Source organism: Argopecten irradians, chromosome 5 (genome assembly GCF_041381155.1).
Source record: "Argopecten irradians isolate NY chromosome 5, Ai_NY, whole genome shotgun sequence".
Classification (NCBI taxonomy): Eukaryota; Metazoa; Mollusca; class Bivalvia; order Pectinida; family Pectinidae; genus Argopecten; species Argopecten irradians.
This window is the reverse complement of record NC_091138.1, coordinates 26,476,373-26,503,586: the sequence shown is the minus strand read 5'-3', so window position 1 is coordinate 26,503,586 and position 27,214 is coordinate 26,476,373. Positions and strand designations below refer to the sequence as shown.

The window sequence follows — 27,214 nt, the reverse complement described above, 5'->3', positions numbered from 1 at the left end:
GCGTGCGCCAGTCCCTATCGAATGCGCTGTAGGTAAAGCGCGAGATGCTGGAATGGATACCTGGCAGTTTAAAGGGTCGCTTCACAAAGTATCAGTAGCCTAGCAGACGGCGACATGGCTGTATGGAGGCAGTGGACTGGTGAACCAACATGTGGTGCTGCTATAACGACAATCTGATCATTAGAGTATCGAGTGGGATCTGCAGATTAAACGTCATCAATGGAAAGACGTGTGAATGGACAGTTTGGTCACTTGTATTGAGCTGCATCGATCAGCGATGGTCACTCTATCTACACATTCCACTGTTAATGGTTTAGTCTTTTCTAACGACTCTCTGGACAATGGAAGGACATTCTAACACTACGGTCATTACTTCATTTTCTAGAAATAATTCACAAGAAAAAACAGAAGATTCTAATTTAAATTTAACAAAAGATTCGATAGTTGGATTGACCTCTCTCTACGCCATAACTACATTATTATCGGTGATTGGAAATGCTCTTGCAGTTATTGTGTTCGCACGGGGAAAACGGTCCAGGACAGATTTACGTCCGTTTCTCATCAACTTAGCAGTGGCCGATTTACTTATGGCCATATTCTGCATGCCATTCACCTTTGCGGATGCTATTTTCCAGACATGGATCTTTTCAGCGCCAATGTGTCCTATCGTCCTGTTCGTCCAGTTACTGTCCGTTGCTTCAAGTGTTTTCACAAATATGGCGATAGGCATAGATCGATTTCTTGTCGTAACATTTCCTTTGCGATTACGATTCACGCAAAAACGTGCAAAGTACGTGTTATCAATGATATGGATAGCGTCCATCAGTTTGGCGTCTGTGCAGCTGGGAGTGGCCCGGGGTCACTACCTAGGTAAACAGACCCTGATATGTAACGAGGTTTGGCCCTCTCCTGACTCCCGAAGGGTCTACACTGTGTTTGTACTATTGTTCACTTACGTCATTCCGCTCATTATACTTGCTGTCACGTATTCCATAGTGGGGATTTTACTCTGGAAAAGGACGTCTCCCGGAAACAGTGATCACTTCCGGGATTTTCTACAATGGCGGTCAAAAATAAAGGTAATTCAAGTAATAATATTAAGTGTTTTAACATAAACTTTCTTTATCGTTGTTGACGCCTGACATCAACGATAGAACTGCTTTCGTTGTTTTACTACAAAATCAAACGGCTTAGTTCATTTTCTTGATTCTGGATTATCTGCAATAATTATGAATTGCTTTACAATAACAAATGTCGAAGAGAAATTACCTAATTTTAATTTTTCATTCTGATTTTTAATAGGTATGTAATAAGTCAAGCCGTTTTTAAAGTTAAAGAAATAGTCTAAATTCTTAATTATAACCCGAATGTAATTTCTAAGACCAAGAGTCGAGAAAAATGGTATTGCTCAATCAAATTAGGAGGGACTTCCAATTACTATTCCCTTAAACAACTTTATTTCTTTCAACTTCTTAATTAATTACGGACACATCGTAACATCTGATGCTTAAGAGATATATAATAACTCAAGCCGTTTTTAAAGTTAAAGAATTAGTCTAAATTCTTAAATAAATGTAACCCACATGTAACCTTTTAGACAAGGAGTCGAGAAATATGATATTGTTCATTCAATTTGGCAGGGAGTTCCCACTACTACTGTGTAAACAACTTCATTTCTTTCAACGACTTAATTAATTCTAGACATGTCGTAACATCCGATACTGTTTATCAAAATGTTCGATTGATGAAACAAATATACCACTATTTTATTGTGTAGAATCGCATCCACTTAACTCGATACTACGAATAAACGGTTATCAATGATAAGATGAAAGAGCATTATCAAATGTAGAGATGCTGCTCAATTAAGTTACACATTAATATCGGAATAATGTTATAAAAGATAGCCATTCAGTAATCATTAAACTTCTGAGTACCCCCAAGGTTAGTTAAATTAAATTGATGTGACTTTATCTTCTACGTAGCTTTATCTAAATTCTGTGTAATTGAGTGCTTTCAACCGTGACCGACCTGTACGGGGAAACGCACACAGAGCCATTCATGTCAAGCATCCGCATCTGGAAAAGGCTGACCTTGCTCCACAGATAAGTTAATATAAATTGGAGTAAAAAGTAAATAAAAACAAAATCGTTTCAAGATTCCAGAATTTTTCTATTAACATAAATGTGGATATTGTCGTGGTTACTTAATTTCGCGATTTCCATGAATAAAACTGTCACTATGGTGTGTGTATATGACAGATATAAACCTTTGAAACACAATACGTTACGTCTGTGAACATTATTGTAGCGTAATTTCCACATTTACAGTATAAAGGCAACTAAGTCAAGGAAAGATGACATCTATCCAAGTCTTCAAATGTAGTCTACAAACAGTCACATTTCACTATTATGTTTGACATTGTTATCTCACTTAGAAAGATTTCATTTCTGTTATCATTATAAACGACCTACTTGTTTAAAGATTCTGTATCTTGTCTATTAGTTCCGATCTTAATATTAAGATTGAGCCTGAATTGACACAGATGTGTACGGAATATGTTGTCAATGAATAAAAGAGCGGTTGATACCTCAGAGCATCTGGTTTGTCAAATCAGATTTTAATTTGAATTTATATTATCATCTCGGTACTCGTTGGTATTACATATAGAATAAACCAGATGTTGATGATAATTCGTAGTCCTGATTAAGAAGCACATATGAAACGATTTCCTTACATATTTTATGTATATTGTAAACATGTATTGGTAGCTTTGAAAAACAATGATCGGCGGCTATTCCATTTATATTTATCTTGAAGCAATTAATTGCATACTATATATGTGTAAGTTTGAAAACATCATGATCATCCCTGTTGTGATGATTTACGTGTGTTACCATTGCATGATTCTGTTTTAAGGAATACACGTGAAATACTGTCTTTGTTGAATGTATATGCATATTTAGGAACATGATATAGATACATGTTAACCTTTTATGAAAGAGGTATCATCTGCGAATGTTAAATTGCTTTACAAATGAACAGCGTATTTTTCATTTTTCCCAAAATGTAGTATTGCTATGTCTAGATGATTAATGATGTTTGTTTCAATGGGTGTTCTATTTATTTTATTCTGTGATAAGTGTGACGTTGTGTTGATTGTTAATCGCTACAGCCACTGCCCTGTCGATGACCCTTCATATTTAGTAAGACACAATACCAATGTGCTCTTTAGATTATAATATCCGGTATATATGTTATTTATTGAGTTTGTGAAATTCGTAATTTTACAAAGAACTCTATTTTTCCATAATGATACAATTTTATCATATTTTGATATTTCATCAATCAACTTCTTTTTTTCTTAATTTCTTTATTCTATACTTAGTTCGCATATGGTATTAAAAACTAAGAAAATCACTGGAAAGGTTTTTAAAAAAGAACGTATCGTCATATGTTGTCATTACATTTATATTTAATGAAGATATACCAGTGAGGACAGGACGGGATGAACCAAGATGGGACAGACATGGGTAACACTAAAGTACACACATATTTGAGACGGTAGCATAATAAAGAGACAGTATGTACCTTTCATAAGCTTGGCGAATGTAAAGCCGAGACGTAATTTGGTTGTTAGTGGATAAGCAATGTGACTTTTACATTGGGGTCATTGTGATGTCTGGGTGCTTCTCTGGTGGAGTTTATTCTTTGACTGTATTCACACTGGCCCTGTAGGTAGGGAGTTAGAATTGTACCTGCTGCCCCTATTGCATGATCGTAAAAGGCGACTAAATTTAGGCTCTTATCTTTTCTCTTCTTCCTAACTGACTTTATCTTTCCTAATGCCTCCCTTGGCACCGCCTCACTTTTGGCCTTGAGTTGAGCGTTCGCCCCTGTGAGGAAGGCTCTGGGTTCTGTCCCCTGGCCGAGACACACCAAAGTCTATAAAAGTGGTAGTTTCTGCTCCTGCTTAGCGTTCAGCATACAGGGAGTGGGACGACTGGTTCGCCCGTTGTCAGTATAATGTGACCGGGTGGGGTGTGTTGCTTGGTGTCTTCGGCGGCATGCTTCAGTGATATAGCACTATAAAAAGGGCAACAGTTCCACTATACAAGGAGACACAACATGAATATACCGCAGCCTTCCAAAACACGCATCTCGCACAACATACACGCAAAACACCTCATCCATGGGAGGCCGTCCTTACATGACCATTGCTGTTAATAGGACTTTAATTAATCAAACAAACAAACAAAGTATTCACACAATAAAACCGGACAGACAAATTGAGCTTATGAAATAACGTGATCGAGGAAAGAACGTGTCCATTCTTTGAGAAATGTAAAACATATATTGCAGTATCACAATTTTCATTTCCTAAAAATGGAAACATTTGATTTATGAAATTGTACATATACGTTTCATGTACATATATGTATATATTGCAGAGATGCAAGAGTAGATAGTATTTTAAGGTTATGACCTTAGATATTTTTCCTGTAATCTCTAGAAAGCCTCAGCTACAAACCCCAATATAACTTATAACTATTAAAGATGCTTCACCGCTGACAAATTACACCTTTTCTCTATGAAAAACAGGAGCAGACGATTAAGTAATTTTCTTAAATTGCAAAAGTTACTTACTTTACACCATTGCCACTACTGAAAAGTTTGAGCTTCTAATATTACTTGAAGATATAAATATTAAAAATCATTAATTACATTCCGAAAAAAATCCGTGCCACTATATCCTATATGGAATGAAGTACATATTGCACATGCACCAATAGCAAAATACATTAACTTATATCATTTTTTTGTGTTAATTAGACATATATATATATACACGATTAAACACCAATTATTGTTCAAATGATGAGTATCGTTCATGCTCTGTCGGCGGTGGAGCAACTATCAATCCCGTCAGGTCCGCATATTCAACAGGTTTAGATACATGTATGATGGTTGTAATGAGGAAGCAAGTAAGGTAATTGACTTGAGAATATATTTATAACAACATCATCTATATAATACACGATCGCGCAATACTGTGATAAAATGGGTTTTATTACGCTCGAAATATTGATGATTACAAACAAGAGAAAAACTTACCAATGATAATAGTTATATCCAAATGCAGTAAAGAAGTAGGCGTTTAAAATCATACAATTAATACAGTGACTTTAGTTAATGAACAAATCACATCCAGAGAGATTGTTAACGTGGACATATTTGCTTTATTTTGTCAAAAAATGAAAAGAATATATCTCACTCAAACACTACGTCTATGCACAGCGTTTTGGTGAGTAATTCAATATTTCCTTATATATGTACAGATCTCGCGTCAGTGATTTTTCGGACTTATTACAAGAAAAATGTGTTAGGAACCCATTAAGTGTCCATCCGTCGTCAATTACAGGGTGGAAGAGCGTCTTGAGCTCTCGGTAATCGTATACTGTCTACAGATTATGGTTTATTGGCGTGTGGTTAAGTAATACGTGACAACTAGAGAGAAATGCATTTAAGGTGCCAATCACATATATCTCCGTGCCCGCTTCAATTATATTCAGAAAAGTATAGCCCGTTGGGCCCTATATAGGGGAAGTGATTCTCCTACATTCGAATGCCTCTTGACATGTCATAGGACTTATTGCTAAGCCATTGCAATACATAAAAATGCCGAGCTTTACACACAGGCTAACCTGACGTTCAGATATACATATTCATTGCAGGTGCTATTTCATTGGCCCAATGCCACCTGTATACAAGATATTTATACATGTTTTCCTGGAGAAATGTAATCAATGTCAGCAAGCGAACAAAGCCTGTGTATTGGTGCTGCTCGTAACATTCACTACAATACAAACATTTATATTATCTATTCATGTTTTGTCTAACATGCTCTGTATGCAACAAACCGTGAAAACGGTAATCTGAAACTTATTTTGTTTCATTTTAATACACTAGGCATGCAAAACATGACTATAAAGCCAAAACAGGAAGTCAGTGCGATACATTCCATACAACGTTATGATGTCAAGCTCGTAAATATCTTCTTTTTTTACAACGTAGGAACTGGCAATGTCCAATGTTGTAAAGCATCAGTAAATTAATAATGATGAAACTATCTAAATAATACATTGCTAGCTCACGTATGTACCAATCATCATTCCGTTTATTTTCATATTCAAATATATATTGTTACAATACAAACAGAAAACAACCAAAAGCATTTGAATGAAGTAAACGTTTCAATTTGAATCAATTGCAAAAGTTTATCTAATAAATCATGTGACACGTCTAGTTTGGTTGATTGATACTTCAATTACCGATCGCTTGTGATCGTATTTATTGAAGAGACGGACATTAAACAGTAATAGTTTTACACACGAATACATTTTGCAATATAGAAGAACAATTAAATGTCCCCTCTACAAACGTGTCAAAACCCAGGACAAATTTCCGGTAAGGTAAAGTTATTTTCCATGTCTGTTATTTACTCAGCGGAACATTCCCAATAAAGTATTCTCTCTTCTTTTACTTTTGATTTATTGCCTCTTATCACATCATAGGACATTGGTACACCTAGCTGCAACAGTGATAAATATCTTTATTTAAAATCATTGTCATTTTCATTTTTCTACTTTTATCATTTGCCAAGTCAGAAGGTTCCCTTCATGCAAAATATATCAGTTTTATCTACACTCAATAAAACTTGATAAAGAACTTTTTTTATTTTTTTTTATTTTGCATCTTTATTAATGGGTCTACGTATCTAGTGACCTTTCTGCACCAATGTTCCAGTGATAACTTTGCACTGTATTCAGAAGTTTGTCTAGTATTAAGGTTTGTGACTTCTGTAACATGTAACTGATCTTTATCAAACATGAACTGTTATAGAACAGGAAGTCAGAGATAACATCACGTGATTCTGGTCACGAGACTTTGAGTGATGCCCAAACCTGTCGTATCCCAATGCTATCACGCAAAGGTGGGTGTTCACAAAGCATGATATCTTTATAAAACTCCGTATTAGGAATTAAAAAAGGGCTATTTATTTAATCCAATACTTCTATTGGCACGCAAGCTTTTGCTTTGTTGCTCTTTGTGAATAAATAATAAACCATTGTTTATAAAGAAAGGAACATAAATGCTATCCACAACAAACGCGCTGAAACCCACATTTATCTGTATGTTTTGAACAATTGAATACTTGGTTTCCGCTGTATCGGAACATAGTACAGAAGTGTTACTTGAAAAAAACCAACAATCTCATATAGTACTTCTTCTCTTAGGAATACACTAGTACTTAGACAATGACATGAAACATACCAGAAAGTGTCTCGATGATAGTTAATATTTTCATCAGATTTTTCACAGATTATAATATATTTAAATATTTCTGATGACACGAAAATTTCAATAATCAGTTTTACAACGTATTATATAAAACGAACAACTAAATGTCAATAGCTCTGATAATAATTATATTATAATTCAAATCCTGAAATATATCTGCTAAAGCCAGCAACTTCATTTGTTTCAAAGTTGCACACAGCCTACCATTCGGCACAAGTTGAAATACGAAATACTGATAGTGACCCACTCATTTCTTGTTAAATCTTCGCAGTGAAGATGTATATCTCTCCTTCCAGAAAGTCTTAACTTTCCAAATTTTGTTTTCTTTCGCAGATTCGTTTATTTTAGATATTTTCGGAAAGCTTAATATCCGACAGAAAGCTGAACGGGTTTGTTTATCTGTAGTCAATCACTGCTTCAGCTAATTTTCATTCTTGTGAAGTGTCTTCATCCCCATCGTGTGGGGTAGAGCTACAAGCTTCAAGTAGAATTTACCCTCAGGGTTTTTAATATGTTATTTCTTTTACTGTTACGTTAAACAAGCTTATATAAGTAAAACGTTTATTTGCAGCATGTAAACACATGTTTCCCGATGTCTTCGTGTAATCGCGTTCTCTCCACGCCAACTTAACTGAACCGTTGAGTGGAATTGGTTAAAAATACTTTAAATCTTTTGATATGATCAAAATAGCATGTATTGATCATATGGAACTAACTGTTCTCATTGGATTACATTACGTAAGATGTGAATTTAAGTACCGATTAACTAGGATGGGCAATATAAAAACAGTATTTATATAATATATGGCAGATACCATTATCCGCAAACCAGAACAGAATATACATGTAGATAATAATGTACATCATGGATATCAATAACAAATAATTACATATCAATACACATCTAGAGAACGATTTAATTAAATCTGGCAATGCAAGTTTTTTGGTTATTTTTTTTTAAAGAATACCCTGTACTTTTTTTGTTGAGATAAAAGGGTACTATTTTTACTTTCAATTGTGATGAAACTGTATCACCAGTATTCGACCTCTGCGTCCTGAAATGACCTGAGGTGTTGTGACGCTCCTGCCAGTATAGGGCTTACCCTATGTAATAATGGACCATAAACTTATTGATGATAATACGATGTTCATTGGTAGATAAATCCTGTAATATACAGATACATAAAATTTTTGCTGATCTAGCAAAACGTCATTCTTTGACAGATATCCCTTATGTAATGCCATGGACCACAGGGCTGCAACATCATGTGTAATTTATTGCTATATAACCCTAGGAAATTCCGTGACATATCGCCCAGGTATAGCACCCCATTCATTAACTTCCTACAATCCTTTCATGTTCATTGTCCTTCCCTCCTTAAAGTTCATTAATGATCGATTTTAAAAGTGGAATGTCAATGAAAGGATCTGCTATTAAGTGCATCTCTATTTTCGGATTCCAATGAATAAAATGTACCGGACTTTAATGTTTCCATCTGACAACATTTACAAGACGCCTACCTTTTGATTAGCTATACATGTGCAGTTTTCTTCCTTTACATTGTCGAGTTCCTTTCGCTTGTAATTAGTCACGGCGATGCGATCAGCTCTAGTGTAATCTTTAACAATGTCTTCCTGACGATCAATATAGGTGATTGAATTTAATTGATTTACAACTTACTTTGCAGAATAATAAAGGACTGTGACACTTTTCTTGAGTAGATAACTTATCAACCTTTGTAATTAATACGCTTTTTGCCGAATCGAAGAGAAGAGGATCCCATTCCAGAGGAGTGAACCATATGTTACGATGAATATTCAATTTGAAAATCGAACCTCGATCGCCCTGTCGCAATGCTTGTTTGTTATTATGGTATCACGCGACCGGTGTCGTAAAGATTTTCTTTTAAAGTTACTTTTGGAAACATATCATCCCCTGTTTTAAAACGAAGCTTACATAACAACCTGCCTTTAACAGGTCATTATCATATAGCTCTCCGTCTGGTTCCGACCCTACCAATGCACGAAACTAAAATATTTCAATGTTGTCTACTTTACGACAATAGTCTCTGATGCAGACAACACGGACAATTACAGCTGCTTTTCCCTCTCTGATTATCTCAATTTAACTCGAATTTATGTTGGATTGCATCTCTTTTCGAAAAGATAATTCAATCTAGGACTTCCTTACCATTGTATTAACGACAACATCTTTACAACATATGTTCCATCTTCGTTAAAAAATAATGTATGTGGAGGGGCGTGTCCTAGTTAGAGAGAACATGTAATTGATGATGGCTTGGGATGCTGCCTACATTACGAACGCCAATTCCATCAGTGAAGAAATAACGTAGATTAACAATCAGAGGACTTAATAGCAATGTGAGCTGAGTTTACTGCTGGGGAACGTTTCACATTTATGTGAATGCGCCATGGCAACGTTCTACTTTGTTTAAGCAATTAGGTTACTCTCGTGATTTTATAATAAAAGAAGCTAAATAAATAATTAACTGCAGGTTAACACGTGTTTTATATAGATAAATGTAATATTTATTTTAAAACCGTCTGATGACTGTACCCAGAAGAATCACTTCACTTGGATTAGTTAAACTCAAGTTCATTGTTTTCTCAGGCTATCGCTGAAGTAGACTGGTCATAAGTCTTTAGAATATACGAATCATAACTAAAACCTTTGACTTGATAATATTCGTTTCATCGACATGTCTGATTAAGGCATAATTGTAAAACAAGGGGAGATAATCTTCTATCATAATTCTGCTTGGAAAATCTTACAGCACCTCGGGTTCAAAGATGCTTTTTATTTCAATTTCGATGTTTGGATAGGTGAAAATATCGCTTTCTGAGAAACGTCGAATAATCAGTACTTCATGAGTTATCTAATAAAACAAGAATGTATAACGTTAAAAGTTTGATGTACATGACATATCGAAAGATCAGATTTACAGATTTGGAAAAATACATGTTTTAGACCCAATTGGTAGCTTTTGAAAAAGAACTTAGCATACACAATCCGTCATGTAGTTCACGTATACAGCAAGTTTTTATAATCAAGATTTTTTTATTGATATAGAACGTTAACCATCAGAAAGAGAGTGCCATGCTACGATAAGGTTTATACACTTGTAACATTTAAGAACTGCTTCACATTTAGTAAAGGTAAATTGATACCCCGCTGTAAACAAAGTTCATTTAGGTGATTAGCGACGGTTTGTTGAACGAAATCAATACCGCCTGACCTACTAATATAGTATAAAGGTAGATGCATACCACATCAAACACTCCAGGTAGAAGGTGTTTGAGAACACTATCAGCAGGTAAATTTGCATGTGAATTCGTCACTTCATTAACACGTTGCCGTTAGAATAAGTTACGTAGGTGTGTCTATTAATCCATCTATTGCAAACTTCAATTTTTACATACAGTTAATACATTTATTTTGCGTGAATATTCCGCTACATATTCATCAAACATTCATTTTCCCTATGGAACCAAAACGTTAAAAAGCATGAAATTTAGTATTAATATATATCTTGTACCTTTATCAATACAATATCACATTTAACGGAATTGGAAATGGAATTACATAAAAATCGCAAAACAGTTTCTAGTTACGAGAATTCAATATATTCTATTTACCATTTATTTCAAACGACAAATACGTTGATATCTGCATTGGTAATTTCGACCATGGCAAATTGATATCAAATAATAAAACAATAACAAACTAATTAAATAGATATCGACAAACCACACGCCCTATGGAACTTGCTTGCATTTCCTAACATCAGTTTTGAAAATTTCCTGTAGCCAGGGCGATTAACTGGTATGTTCGGGACGGCCTAAGTAGTTCTTTGCCAATACCAATATTGTGTATGTCAATGGTATGAACTGGCACCTGTACATATCTAATTATACAAGTGCGGTGATAGAAGAGGTTATTCTCTATCAACGACCGTTATGTACATTGATCTATGTGTAAGGAAGAACACCCATAGCTGTCGGCAACCCTAACAGCATTGGCTAAGGCGGCCCGATGTCTGCTCTCTCCTATTACAAATAGCACACGACTAGGTTAAATGCCGTGCGGCTTGGGTTCAGCACACTATGATTGTGACATCATTAGAAATAGTCAAAGTACGGGTAAACGACTGTAATAATCAACACAATATGTCTATGTATTTTCTGACAACAGTTCATGAGGTTACAAAGCGATATTGTGTTCGTTACTTCAATACTGTTAAAGTGCACACGACATCACGTATTCATACAAATGATTGGTTCTCAAGGACATTTTATTAGATGAAATATACTTTGGAAAATAACTTGGGCTTTTGTTCATAGATACCCAATGAACATTCAATGTGGAAACATTTATATACACAAACACGACATGAACCGTTTCCAGACCCTGTTAGTGTTTCGTCCTCAACATGAAATAATACCTTAAGGTGGTTTGCTGCCAATGAATTCAAAATATCTTAATAAATATTATCTTATAGTCAAGCCGCAACACTTTGAAGTTTAATATCTCAAAATGTTTCATTACCTTCCAGTGTAACTAACTTACTTGAATGCCATAGTGCAAGCAATCAGCTGACTATATATTCTCTATAACATGAGATTTTCTATAAATGCCAAGATACTTCATCTAATAACATCAGGTAATGCAAATGTCAGGAGCTGTGGAAGGTGAGGTGAGCGTTTTTCTCTGTAACATTTTTTGTTGATTCACCACGATTGTAAAACACTAAATAAAGGATTTCTTTAATATGCATTGCTCGGCTTTTTAAAAATCAGCATGTGGAATCCCATCCATAACTGGAGCAAAGAATAACAAGCTGATGAAAATCCAGAACAAATAGAAACGAATTGTTGCAGTGTTAATAGCAAAAGACCCTTGACAAATATGTAAACACATGCACATTTATAATCATTTGTGATAAGTTGACATTACACAGATTATTAACTGCATTTGAAGATACCCTACGCCACATCTTAACCCAACAAATTTAAATGTGCAAGCATGTTTATAAGCTTAGGTCGGAAACTAAGACTCCCAATCACCATATCGCCGCATTTCACAACATCTTGATAATTCATCCGGAATTCATCACGAACGCCTAATCTCGAAAATGTAAGATAATATTTTCTGACGAGCGCATGAATCGGGATGTAATTATCTAAGCAGAGATAACTAAGGATAAATGTGACCTTTCCAGCCCTCTGGTTTAGATGATAATTTAGCCGATAAGTATTTACATGGTATCTTTAATTTATTCGTGTATGAATACCGTTGTCTTTGATCGAAACTGAAACGTATTTATGTCATTAACTAAAAATTTATATCCTTCGGCTTAACTACGAAAACGAATAATCCCGGTTAAACATTCCAATTTTGAATTTGCTAATGCTGTTGTATAATTGTACGGGAGATCAATTTAGAGTATCAACTCTTTTGACCAGGAATATATCAAACTTTAACGAACATTGCACACAAGAAATTATACAGTTATAAAACAGATATAATTGGCTTTCATTCAGCTTATAGATAAATACAGATTATAAAAAACTATATAATAATTATTAAAGGCATGTTTAAGGTTTATCATATCAGAATATCGATGTGTCTATTCATTGTCTCTTTTAATTTTAAAGAGTTATTTGATCTTGCCAGAAAGTATTGATTGTGACGTAATGCGTTTACGAGCGTAATGTCATTTTGATCAGATGAATACACAAAAACACAAACTAGTGACGTCACAATCAATAAGTGTCCGTAAGGGGGATAACTCTATAATAGGTAGAATTAAACATTGCGATGAGTTGTTCACTAATTGATGCGTCAGATCATATAAGCAGCTATTACATAAAAGTGAGGTGAAATGATGAAAAACTCATGAGAAATCCATCAACGTATTATCAGTAACTCAGGCACAGAGCTCACAAGACATATGGAGGGCCCAAACCAAGTATAAATCAGAACAGCTGATCTTAACATATCTGTGCGTTAATGGGCATTAAGCACCATGCAAACTTAAATCTAATTATCATTTGCAGGACGACAGTCTAGAATAAACATAAATTTAATATGTGATGTTTTCCCGGGTTCAAGTTCTGTTTATCTTAAACAGCATACGAGGCTTTGGTCTAACTCCCAATTTTCGCTGGTGTATGACAAACTCTACATAAAGTTCCCATTTTAAAGCATTGTGTTTATTCTTAGTATCCAATGTGATACATGGCTGTAACTATCTGTACTATTCACATCAGTGTAAGACTAAACATGAATTCAATGGTTGTCCGATTGGTCTGTCTAGAATGGATTTCCATCATGACGTCTTGATAGTTTTTGTTTCCAATGGTTCTGTTACGTGACTTGCGTAATATTGTATTTTATTAACACCCGCCGATGTAAAAGCAAATACGAAGTTAATGTTACATTTCAGTCATATTACCTCCATGTTGTAGTCATACACTATTATTTTTAACGGGATATATCAGATTCGTGTTGATATAAAATTACTGAATGAAATAATTGTTATGTTGAAGACAAATGTTTCAAGAGCATCTTGCATGGTTCGTTCTTTAAGAAATCAGGCGTCACAGTGTATTTGCCATAAGTGCTTTATGTTTTACGTCTATCATTAATTCGTACCACACGCCATTTAGTGTCTTCTTGGATTCATTTAGTAACTGATTCAATATATTTCCAGTCTTAATTCGTCAAAAGAACTAATATTCAAAACATCATTTAACGGATCAGTTCAAATATTAATTTGTCAATTTCAACCCAACTACACTAAGTTGACCTTACTTAGATCGCATGGGTTTTCGTCAACATTTAAACTTGTATACATCCGACTGATAGATGGAGTTCTACTATTGTTTTCACTCAGAACACTAACACATGCGTACAGATGCCCATTAATCACTGCTTCCCTTTTGTTGAAATGCTTGTTAATTTTCACGTAAGAAATAATCTTTAGGGTCTTTTTTGATAAATGAAAGTACGATGGCCGAAATCGGCTGGACACATTTGAGTGTACACAAACGAATAAAAATACTTCGTTTGTGTACCATGCAAAAGTGTGCAATGGTACACAAACGACTAAAATTTCACTCGAATGTGTCCGACCGCTTTCGGCCATCGTATGAAAGTGATTGAGTTATAAATAAATGAGACATTAAAACACTAATTTTGCATTATGTTGCTTGCTCAATTAAAGTCATAGGCTAAATATTAAAATACGATAATAAAACACCATGAAGTACCAAAGCATCGATAATTTCAGTTTGAAATTGGTGAGCCATCTGCAACATGTTTAGCCCGCTCTCACCACATGGAAACAGTGAAATATTCACTTCCTAACAATACGTGAAAACATTCATATTAAGCCTGACTGCTAAATAGGTTGTTTTAGTATATATCTAGCATTAAATTCTGCAATAAACCGTAAAAGTTCATTTGTCAGATAGCTACAATTTTCAACTACATTTGTATCACAAACGCTATCAAATAAAGGCCGAAAGAAATGTTCACGTGATCGAAACTTTATTTTAGCCATGTCGGAAAATACATCAAATTATATGGGCTAATCATAATGATTCATGTTATAGATGATACGAGTTCTAGTCTCACATATACCTTTGTACTTCCGCCGTTTTGGTCGATGAATTGAAAAGAAGATGATGCCTGTCACATGACTTCTCTGTCTACAAGTGCCGCTAGTCACCAATGACATCAAATCAAAATTACTATTTTATTAAAAGCGAAGCAAGAAGTACTTTTAATTCGTAGTAAAATAATACTTATATGCATTTCTGAAATAAGTTGAAAAAATATTATACAAATATAGCATTTTGATGAGGTCGGTACATGGTTATCACAGAAAAAATATCAGTCCGAGGTCGATATATTTTTCTGTGGTCGATATAACCATGTATTAACCGAAATCAAAATGCTATAATTGTTTATTATTTTCCGGATTTTTTGCATTTTGAAATGAGTGTGAAACTAGTCTAATTAAGCATCGCATTGTAAATTCTGCTTCGTGATCATGATGACAGTTACAATCCTATGATTTTGTAACAAGTACTTCACGCTTTTATTACATGCACCCGGTGCATCTGTGTTTGTAAATTGCATACATGTACATGTACTCCATTATACATGTAGCTCCATGTCTTAAGGACACAGTCAATTAAATGTATAGTTCGTTCTTCGTTGAAATAATCCACTTCAACGTCAAACATATATAAAAAGATTAAGACTGACATTAAGATACATTCTCTTATGCTTAGTACTCCATTCCGTAAAATATAAATCGTGTACATAATGTTGTAAGTAGCCTAGGTGGAAATTTGAAAATAAACATGAAACGTATTCACTACTAAATGGCTCCAGACGCTTAATGAATGTTATTCGATTATTTCCTACTCTCCTATCGTGTTTATGTTGAAAATTTAAAAGCTCAAACTGTAGTCATCAGCTAGAAATCATCTTTGTTAGAAACCGAAACAATCAACTTCGTCTGTCACATTTTGTGGTTACGCTTAAAACTCAGGTCATCAAAGCGTTTGTTTCAAAGTGCGAGGAACACGAAGCGTTTTGGTAATGAAGACGATAACGTTATCTAAAAATAACCGTGCAACCTACTTTTTCTATAAACTATTTCCGGAAAAATCGTGCAATATATTTTTTATCGGTGATCACGTGGCGTGTTTTTGACCAATGAGAAATGACAAAAAATCCAGAAAAATAAAAATACTGTATACTGTATATGATATTTTGCAACATGCCACTGTGTGATCAACTCCAAAGACCAGGAAACCGACTTATTTCTATAAATTCATTATTAGTTTCATTATGCAGGCGCTGTCCAGGTTTCCTATTGTGAGCTGTATCTAGTTGACAGTGTTGGTAGCACCCAACCCTCTCCTTATTGAATGCCGTGTTTTCTGGTCGATCGGTGAACTTTTGCCCTACACCTGTATATACATGCTGGTGTATATTAGGTAGGCGGGAAACCTTACAACATTTGCATGTCCAGGTGTTGTACAAATGAATCTTATGTAGTGTGAACTTGTGTGCGTGGGTAAGAGTACATCTCAACAAGTCGGTGTAGAGCTGTGAAAATGTCATCACACGTTTAGTAAAGGAAAGACTTTACAAATTAACAATGCATTGGTATCATTAGGTGGATATTACAACTGAACTTAATATCATTATCTTGGTATAATATAAATATTATAATGGGGTGGTAGAAAAGCATTGTTGATATATCATTATATTGGATACATTCACAGGGACAGACATTGCAGAATTATATTATAGGCTAATGTTTTGATTGGCTTTGTCATACAGGAACATCATTTGATTGTTAGCATACATAAGCAGATATATTGTCTTATTGACGACATTCATAATGACACTTAACTTAGATTAAAATGCCAGATTTATCCTCAGATGTGTTGCAGATTAGCGTGCTAACGTAGAAGGTAGTTATGGTTTTTGTGATATATTGATACTTCCGACCGACTTGCCATACAATACTTAGAGATGAATGGCAGCACGCTTCCTCCAAAAGATATATTGTCTTTCTTCTGAAATGTATATTATTTGTAAAGGAAACACTCAACATAGAGGAAGAATATCACAAACCATACCTTAGTATAGGAAAAAACATATAAATATTCCTAGCTAGTATCGCCATCAAATCCACTCTTATCGTAACTGACGAAACTTTCCAGAATCGACGGGACCTGATTTAAGATATGAATTTAGTATTTTAAAAACCACATCTTGGTTGGATACAGTTATCCATGTTAAACGATATTATAATAAATCGCTATTGTGATTGCCAGACTTGTAGATATTATCTTTTCAACAGATTCATTTTTCAACATTGCATCCTACATGCCTAACCATATTTCCATTTTGTATAATCGCAACCGGGTGTGATGGAGAAGAAATATGTAAGAATATAAAACATAACTGTCAAAACATAACCACAATTAGCGATATTCTAGGTCACACACTACAGAATTATCCCAAGTGTCCATGTTTGGTTATCTTATTTTATCTGTTCGTATATTTGTTTGGTTTTCAGGCACATCTGTGTTGAAGTTGACAAGCCGTGTTTTTCGTAAATGTTGGATATTATTGTTAAGTACCCTAATATTATAATATAAAAGTAAGGAGTCCATAATGTCAAAAGTGAGGCTTGCATTGTGCATTCTCTTCTACAGACGAAACAGTGGTAAAAGTGGTAAGCACGTGTTCGTCGAGGAACTCTTCATTACTTCCGGTTAATTTTAGTACGTCAGTCTGTCAATTAACCCTCCCTGCATGTCGAAATGTTCTCCGAGGCAGATCGATGGTTGACGGCGCAGGAAGGTTTAACTAAAGTTGGTTTTGTGGAGTTATTAAGATTTATGATATTCCTTGTTAGGAATATATTGTCAATTAATACCTGACAGATATCAATCTTAATTATAAAATGTATATAAAAAGAGAGACATTGCATCCGAGTGGCACACACAAAGCAGACATTTCAGAAAATGGGCCGTCAACGTGGTGATATATTATCATAATGTCCTTCGTTCATGAAAACATTTGCAATTTTCTTGAAATTTTCTCCTGGAAACCCATTAAAAATCAAATAATTGAGAAAACGCCCATTCGTTGATGATGTGATGGAAAGATCAAAAGTAACATTAAACATTGTTAAGATTTATAGCTCGAGATTTTAAGATTTGCGAACAAAGCTATAGTCGTAGTAAATGTTTAAGATTAATTAGGTAGTGTCTATCTCTGTAATAATGCAAAATTTCATAGACAAAAATAGCCAGCGATAGTTTGGTAACATTTTATTACTACATGTAACAGAAATGGTAAAGCCATAACATACATGTAGATGACTATAATTGGTCAGTATATTTGGTTTTAGAGTATTTTAAAAGTGTTTAGTTTGTTATTTAGTTGTATCCGAACTGATAAAATTTAATATTGTTAATATGAAGGAAAGTTTCTTGCGAAAATCGACAACTGACAGTTATGACTCATATGCAGACTGTACCATAGGTTAGTGGTGTTATTAGCAGAAGTTAAATTCAATCACGTATAATAATGCTAATACTATTTATTCGCCAGCAAATACAAACGCACTCGTAAAGTAGAATATCTATATAATGTTTTTTGTCCTATTAATAATGTTTATATTATGTCGTGTTTTACACTAATCTTTGATTTGTTTGCTCAAGTTAAGGACAAGATAATAGTTAACAAACTTTTTTGGTTTTAGCGTCCAAAATGTATTTATGATGTATTGTCGATATTCAGTATTGATTCCTTTACATATCGCGTACAATATATTCAGTACATGAAGATATTACTGTACAAAAATAAGCATATTTACAATTATATCATTGAGGTGTCTTACTTTATGGACAGATGGGACATCTGTATATACAATATAACTAGTTTATATCACTGAGGAATATGGACTATTTTACAACTTTTGCAGAATACTTGTCTTTCCTTTCCTATCATTCTGTTCTGTCTAGACACCATTCAATATTGTTTCTTGGATAAAAACGTAATTGGGCTCTGTTACGATGATTTCGTGGTTTTGATAAGCAATTAAAGTCGTTGCATTTAATCAAAGGGCAAATAAAGACAGAGTAGCGGTTTGCTGGATTTGTCGGCATTTACATGCAAACGAGGTGGGTAGTCGAGATCCCTTTCCTGTAATTAGAGCAGGCTGCGTGATTAATATAACGAAAACCGCCCCTGTTGCCATCGTGGCATGCAACATGGTCTTCACGACAGGATCGATAACTAGTTCATGTATGTAATGATCACCTGAGTCAATTAGGTGCAAACAAACGGCAAAATGTTACGCACATTGGGCACGAACTAAACCGAAAAACGTGCACTGAAAAAAAAGAATGAAAGGTTACTGTGAAATGTTTGTCAATCCTAAAATTACTTTAGGAACATCTCTTTTATGTTCTAACTTCAGATACTGAGCACTCTATCTAATTTGCAATATTATATGATGAAGTCCTACTTTGTATCACAACGAATGGAAGTTTATGTCATATTCTGATTACAAAAATGATAAATCAATTATCAATGTGTATTTCTCTAAAGGTAGAGTCAAGTCTAGACATTATGACCAATTAAAAACTTAAGTTAATTACATGATGCTTTATTTCTATGTTATAATTATTTCTTTTCATGGCATCTTCTTGTAGTGGTTCCATTTCAGTTATTTACATATACTGCAAAAATCAAGGGATCAATTACTGCTACCTTCCAGTTTCCTAGTTTGGAAACAAAAACATTTGTGTTCAGTTTATGGTTGGACTTACGAGAATGTATCTAATGGAAAAGCATTATTTAAAGGAGAGGTCACTCCACACACGATGGAAGATTACCATTCATAACATAATCAACCTGATACTCAGTGATGATAGGCTTTGCATATGTAAATAGTGTACTTTGATCTGGAGCGATCCTCATTGGCTGGGAATTCATTGTGACGTTATGACAGTAACAAACATGATGTCAGGAAAAATGTTGTGACGTCATAATTTCGAGTACGGCGGGAGAAAGTGGCGGTTTTCGCTAGATTGTCGTAATTCATTCTGACACAACATTATTTGAAAGTAGATTCTAGTTGTGTGATGAAAATTATCTAAAATTTGTGCTCGTTTCATATTGGATTTCATGAAATGAACGATTACTGACGATGTTATATATTTATGTGGTACAATACTAATGATGCGAAGTTTCTACATACACCTCGGATGTGGTACATTTCCGGTTAGACTCACTGGAAGACTATGCAGCTATGACCTAAAAAACGCATCATTTTATGTCGGCGTAAAATGCGATCAGAGCAATAGATAAAATACGTGGAAGGTGTTTCTAGTTTATCATAATCATTTTCTAGATGAATATCACACATACTGCATTTGGAAACCTATCTATGTGTCTGGGATACATGTTCTCGTTGCGAGCAATTTCTTTTGAGAGTAGCTATCGGAACATGGTGTAAATTACACATAATGGACACTCGCATCTAGGGTTTACATCGACATTATTATCTCCATTACACAGCATACATATTACACGGATAACAAGTGTAAACTCAGTCATATATGATAGTTACCGTTTTCGTATAAATTTAAAAAAAAGAGGTTGGAAACGATACAACGGAAGGTGACAACTGTAAGCGGACAATCGCATTCATGTCAATACATTACTGTTGGTATTGTCCACAGCTAGGGACACCAATAATATATATATATATGGAATCAGAATAATACAATGAGAAATATGTCTGCCCTGCATTGGCTTGTGATAATTGTCCAAAGTGCAATAATTGAGCCAGTATTATAGCATTTACTATCACTGTGTTAATTCGGCTCACGACAGGAACTTTCCAGACAATTGTACTCGAACCATTCAGTATTTTGTATCTTGGTTACATATGCCATTATTAATGATGGAACGTCTGTGCGTTGGTGCTCAATACCGCATATTATGGATACGTGTATGATGATATTTATGAATGGAAGCAGGAAACAATTACCTCAACACACAATAATGTACATGTAATATGTGGAATCAGGGTATGCTATTTTTCAAGAACATTATGCAAATACACGTAGTCTTGTTGGACAAATACAAAATGAAGCATATTCTCTGTGTTAACATCAAACTCTCACTTAGTTTTATTAAAACAGTTTCTTCCAATATTGAAATAATTATTCCAGAAATATTTATTACCTAAATTACGCTAAATACATTATCTCCGTCACCGTGTTTTAAATGGATACCACATACTCGACTTAACATGTCAAACATACATAGGTATATAACAACATCATGGGAGTAATTATATATAATTATGTTCAGGCTCCCCCGACAGTATATCAATAGGATAACAACCGAAAGTAGCATGTCTATAAAAACATCGGCGCACGTGAATAAACACGAAGTTTTCTAATGGTGTCATGGAGATAGGCCAAAATCCATTGCCGGCAGACAGCAGTAACATCCGGTATACAGCTAGAACTGTTGTATGGCATTTAGGCATTATATCATAAAACATACTGCTTTTACAATAGATAACAACAAAACCGCCGAGATAAAATTTATTTCATATTTCGCTGAAAGCATAATTTGTTCTTGTACACAACATATGGTCTACATAATTTGTTTGGTAATAAAATTTCAAATTTGAAGAATTCAACAAAACAGAAATATGATGGTAATTCATGTTACATAACTAGATCTGGAAGTAATAAATAATCATTATAATACGTAGAACAACGACGCTGGAGGATTTGTAGATTCAGAAACACGAAGGTAAACTTAAAATCATCTCGGAATGTACTCAGGACATATTTGTATATATATATCACCAGAATGGTTTTGTGACTATTGATGTAAAGGTAATACCACCTAGATCATGTATATTCTATCCTCGTTAAATAAATATTCTACCATGTGTACCAACAATGATATTCAGATTGTTTTCACATGTTGATATTATTATGATATACGGTATAACATAACTGCTATTTTTTATTCAAATCTAAGATAACGATGTCAGAGACTCGTTCATGTTTGAAGTTTTAAATGATATGAAAATCATGTCGAGAAATCTTACACTCTATGATTACCAAAGAAATATTGTAGCATTTTTTCCCGCGTAAGTGCTGTATTTTATGTTATTTACTTTGAAGGTATCTTTGTCAAGAATATGACCTTTAATTCATAGTGACCAGGATGCAATTTGCAATATGAAAAATTATATTGCATTTCTCAACCTGGCTCTTGTTATGGATGTTTGAGAAGGGAAAGAAAGGGTGTTACTTATGTTTAACAGATACAAGAGATATTATATACATATGTACATCACCGTAGGACAGGTGTGCCTTTCTGTTTGGCCTACATAAAGTCCTGGTTTGTCAGTAACATATGTTATGGATTACAATTACTGAACAGCTGGAACAATATTCTACAGGATTTATCAATGTTATGGTTAAGTTACGATCAGTTATTAGTGAGGGAAACTCGGTGGCGAAGTATATAGGTTGTTAGCAAGTCCTAGTTACATATGAGACGCACGTCAGGAAAATGTAACGAATTGAAACTCTTAACACAAACATAAATACTAGTTGGTGACACGTGCTATAATGCCCATCATCAACTGGATAAATTCATTATGAAAAAAGAATGGGTTAACAAGAGTATGACCTTTAATTCATAGTGACCAAAAGAAATGATGACATCCGATTATTGCTTGTAACTACGTGCTTGAATAATAACTTTTCAAAAGCCATTTCCTGTCATGGTTTCTAAAACGACTGATTGATTTACATTGCACCGGGATAGGAATCTTTGCGTTTAGAGTACTTATAGATAATGCATATATTTCAAAAGTGTGCAAATGAAACACGATTAGACTTCAGTGGATGTATTTATCTGATAAACCACTCTGACGGAATTCCACGTATTATTGTTGAACTAATCTGGATGGTATCAGGTATCACGGACAATTTGCATTCTCGAACTCGAAACGTCTCGCAAACCTTCGAGCAGAGTCAGCATTAAATGCTTGTCTGTGTTGTTATAATGGACTCCCATTTTATCTGATGGTGTTGATTAAATAAATAGCTTTAAAATCAAATATTTATTTAATAATAATTAGCCGCCAAAGCTAGCAGAATTAGTTCATATTTAGTCTAAAAAATAACTGCTGAAACACCTCCTTCCACGGTGTCCTTGGTAACTAATGTAATACATTACTTCGGAGGTCAGGCGGATAGCAGCGATCGAAAATAGCCAGGGAAATATTCAAAATGATAACATCGCTCTCACCGGGAAATCAAACAAATTGGGATGGATCGGCAACGTAACAGTGGGGTGTGCTACTTAAAACAGGACAATATCAAAGCAAATAATTATTCCTAACTGGAAAAAAATCACAAACTTCATAAAATATTGCCATAACGAAGTAACTCTCACCATCTGTAACTTAACTATTCTGCATTTGTTTGAAAATGTTATGAATATTTAAACAATTTAACATTTGATATGAATCATAAACACGCATTTTGTATTGATCTCCCCATTTATGTAACACAGATTTCGGACATACCCTATCAAATAAATCCATAAAAGGTTTGATAATTAAGTATGCTCATATATATTTGGTCCGTTTCTTGAAAAACGTAATCTGCTTTCGCCTAATTTTTTATAATATATGACGTCATATATAAATCTAATTTGTAACTGATACTAAATGTCAAAATTGTTGCTTTATTTACGCCCTATTAACAGATCGGACCATGTAAGGACGGCCTTCCCTGTATGCAATAGGTCTGCGTGAATACTTGTTTATTTTGTGATGTTACGTTATGTTCGTGTTGTCTCCTTGCGAAAGTGGACACTCTTGCCCTTTTTTGTACTATCTCACTGCAGCATACCATCAGAGACACCGTACAGAAAACCCCGCCCAGTCAAATTATACTGATAAGAGGCAGAGCGGATCAATTTATTCCATACAAAAAGCTTCATATTGCACAATGCAATTAGTAAAACGCATTGCTTTACAAAAGCTAAAACTATAAACAGACTATTGAACGTTTCTATTTTAGCAAACTGTTGATATTATGCATACAATGTCTTTGCTAAGAAAGGAATTTCTTCGGTAGTATTTGCAGAACAATCGTTTCACACGATTTTGTCAGATTGCTTATTTATCTAACAGTTGGTATCGAGGGGTTTATCTGAGTGCTAGTTCGCGTATTAATCTTGCATTAGCGATAGGCGGGATTATATGGCTAGTCACGACCTGTGTATGAACTTCCGGTTCGATAAGCTTTCCATTCAAGGTCGTGTCTTGTTAAAATTAGTGTTTTATATAATGTGCTGTCAGTTATCAAATTTTATTTTTTCACAATTTTGTTTTTTGTTTTTGCTGGGCTTGGTTGGTTCAAATACGGATATGTATACGAACTATTTCGTTTTATTTAATTATATTTTTCTTTTTTTAGATAAAAGAAAAACATTGTATGAACATAAATATCTTAATATACAAATGTATGTTAATGGTTCAAAATAATACATTTAGATGAGAATAATAACTCCTGACGTCACATAAGAGTTAATCTGATGACGTCGAAATTGATTTACTGAACGGTGATAAAACCGATCATCGACATATAGATAATACAATAGAAAGAAAAGAGTACTATAAAATTGTGTAATGAAATAAATAATCAAGAACAGATATTTAACGTTTCATTAAAATCACTTAGTAATTTGCTTTCTAAGTATTGTCAGATAGTTCATGTATTTCTAACTCTTTTTATTTTCCACCTTCAGGTTGTGAAGATGCTGGTCATCGTCGTAGCCATGTTTGGTTTGTGTTGGTTACCATTACATATATTCATCATTGTTACGGATTTCTATCCCGAGGTGCTCAACTACACTTCCGCCGAAGAGGAAAAAACCGTGCTTGGGATTTATCTCGGTTCTCATTGGCTGGCCATGTCGAACAGTTTTGCTAATCCAATCATATATGGTTTTACAAACGAAAGCTTTAGGGTATGTACATTAATATCCCTCTTATATAAAATTAATATTCAATTAATCGTAAAAGTAACAGAATCGGTTTGGATATAGATATCTGTTTTACTAATGCATTTAGTTTCATAATCACGATTACTGAAATAGGTTATAAGACAACTCAATGATTTTAATGTTGCTTTAATCTGACCAAATTACCAATAAAACCTATTTGCTATTATACTTTGTAATGCTTCACGAATTCGTCAGACATATATCCTTATTTTGATTTTAGATAATCTAAAACCGGAAGAGGTCTAGTCCGTAAAATAAGACATCATTAATGCCATATCTAGATGAGGATGATCGATACAGACTTTAGAGGCTTGTTTACCTTCACTGATAATATCTAACGGTCGACCAAGTGAAATTGAGTGTCTGTTAGGAAAACTTACAGAGAAAATAAAACGTCTAATAAAACGATTTGTCTGACGAACACGTAAGCGAGTCATATCTTAGCAGGTCAGACAATAATTGTTTATCTAAAATCACAATGAAAATCACAAAGTACCAGGATTCAGAAGTCAAATCTATACATTTTTTTTTTACAATTTCCTTTTTTGCTTAATTCTAAAACAGTCCCCTACTGATTTTTGTTACTCCATTTAGAAATGAACTTTAGTTTTTTTTCTAGTTCAACGAATTACAAGCAAGATATTATCTACTTCCTACAAATGGTTGTTCTTTTTAAACATTTTATATTTCATATCCGGCTTAAGAGATAAAATTCTTCATTTGAACCATAATGGAATGTATCCATGCAAATTTCATGCATAGTAATCTTATTGTAAAAGTCATTCCAAGGTCATAGCGATAAGTACATATTGTATACTAGGAAACGTGATAATAGAAAGTAACACAGGAAATACGAGGCATGGTGATGAATATTGATTAAAGCAAACCGGACTTGTCTCTGTTTACTGACTAACATTATAATTAAATGAGCGGGCTAAAACAATATGATGTCGACCATGGTTCACTGATATAGACACCATCAAGTATGACCAAACAGTGTGAGGAGCAATCATAAAAAAGATAAAATAGAATTTTCGAAGACGTCAACATTTTGTTTTGTTTTTAATTTTCATTTTCAAAATCTTAACAATACGTAAAACAAAAATTTAACTACTTTAACTACTGTTAGCAAATTTGTTCATAAGCTTGCAATCAAATTATGCATATTTTGAAAGGATAGGAGATCCTGAAAAAAACAATCGCTACAAAAATATTTCTAAATACAATAGAGCTATTTTATTTTAAATTTCGAAATAAAATTTCGGCGTAAAAAGTCAGTTATCAAAACGCGAATTGTAGTCTTTGCGAAATTAAGTGAACAAATATTGTACGAGGGGATGACGAATTAAGCAATAATTTATCTTAGTAATTATCCAGCAAAACATTATCGACCCAGATGTTGCAAGGTATTGGAATGCTATTGTCAATTTGATTATCAAAAGCAAGTAGTTTCACAAAACGTGTAACACTGGTTAGACTTTTAACTAATATGTTTCAATGTTTTTGTATTTGTAGGCTGACCTTTTGACCCTGTTTTATATGTGGTTTCCGTGCTGTCATTGTATCAAGGATGTTCTCCATAGAACCAATAGCCGTGTCACACGAGACAGTGTGGTGTTCAGGCGTCTCAGTACACTGAGACGGAGTGAGGGAAACATTAACGATTTCAAAAGGAACAGGTTCCCCAAGAGGGTTTGGAGTTCGTTACGACAAGAGGACTTTAAGAAGACTCCAATCGGACCTAACAAAGGAAATACTGGAAGTAAATGTAATGTTGTTCTCAACTCCAGACGTCATACAATTTGTAAAATTGTCGTAGACGTTATGGAAATATCGGAGATGGAAAATGCATCCGTGATACGCGAATCAACCCAATGATCAAGACAATTATGTGATATATTGAATGTGAAAATTGTTTGGTTAAAAGAGAGATTATCAATAATTACCATAAACGTTACACATATATATTTGTTTACATATTGTTTTTAATAAAATGTATATTTATTGTTCTTAATCAAAGATTCATTGTTGGTGTGAATTATTCATCGTTCCATTTCCAATATATATGAATTCAATATGGCCTCAAATATCCAAGCGCAAAATATTCCTAATATGTTTTTGATTCCATAAACCCCTTAGTAAGTAGTAGTACTAAAACCAAATTTC

General features: G+C 34.1%; 1 protein-coding gene across 1 annotated transcript; it reads left to right on the top strand.

The window, feature by feature from the left end:
• On the top strand, positions 1-27,002 carry LOC138323375 (RYamide receptor-like). Its single transcript, XM_069267960.1, has 3 exons — positions 1-1,079; positions 24,791-25,012; positions 26,564-27,002. Exons 1-3 carry the CDS (start codon positions 342-344, stop codon positions 26,924-26,926), a joined length of 1,323 nt encoding a protein of 440 aa, XP_069124061.1. The 5' UTR covers positions 1-341; the 3' UTR covers positions 26,927-27,002.
• The last annotated feature ends 212 nt before the right edge of the window (positions 27,003-27,214 follow it).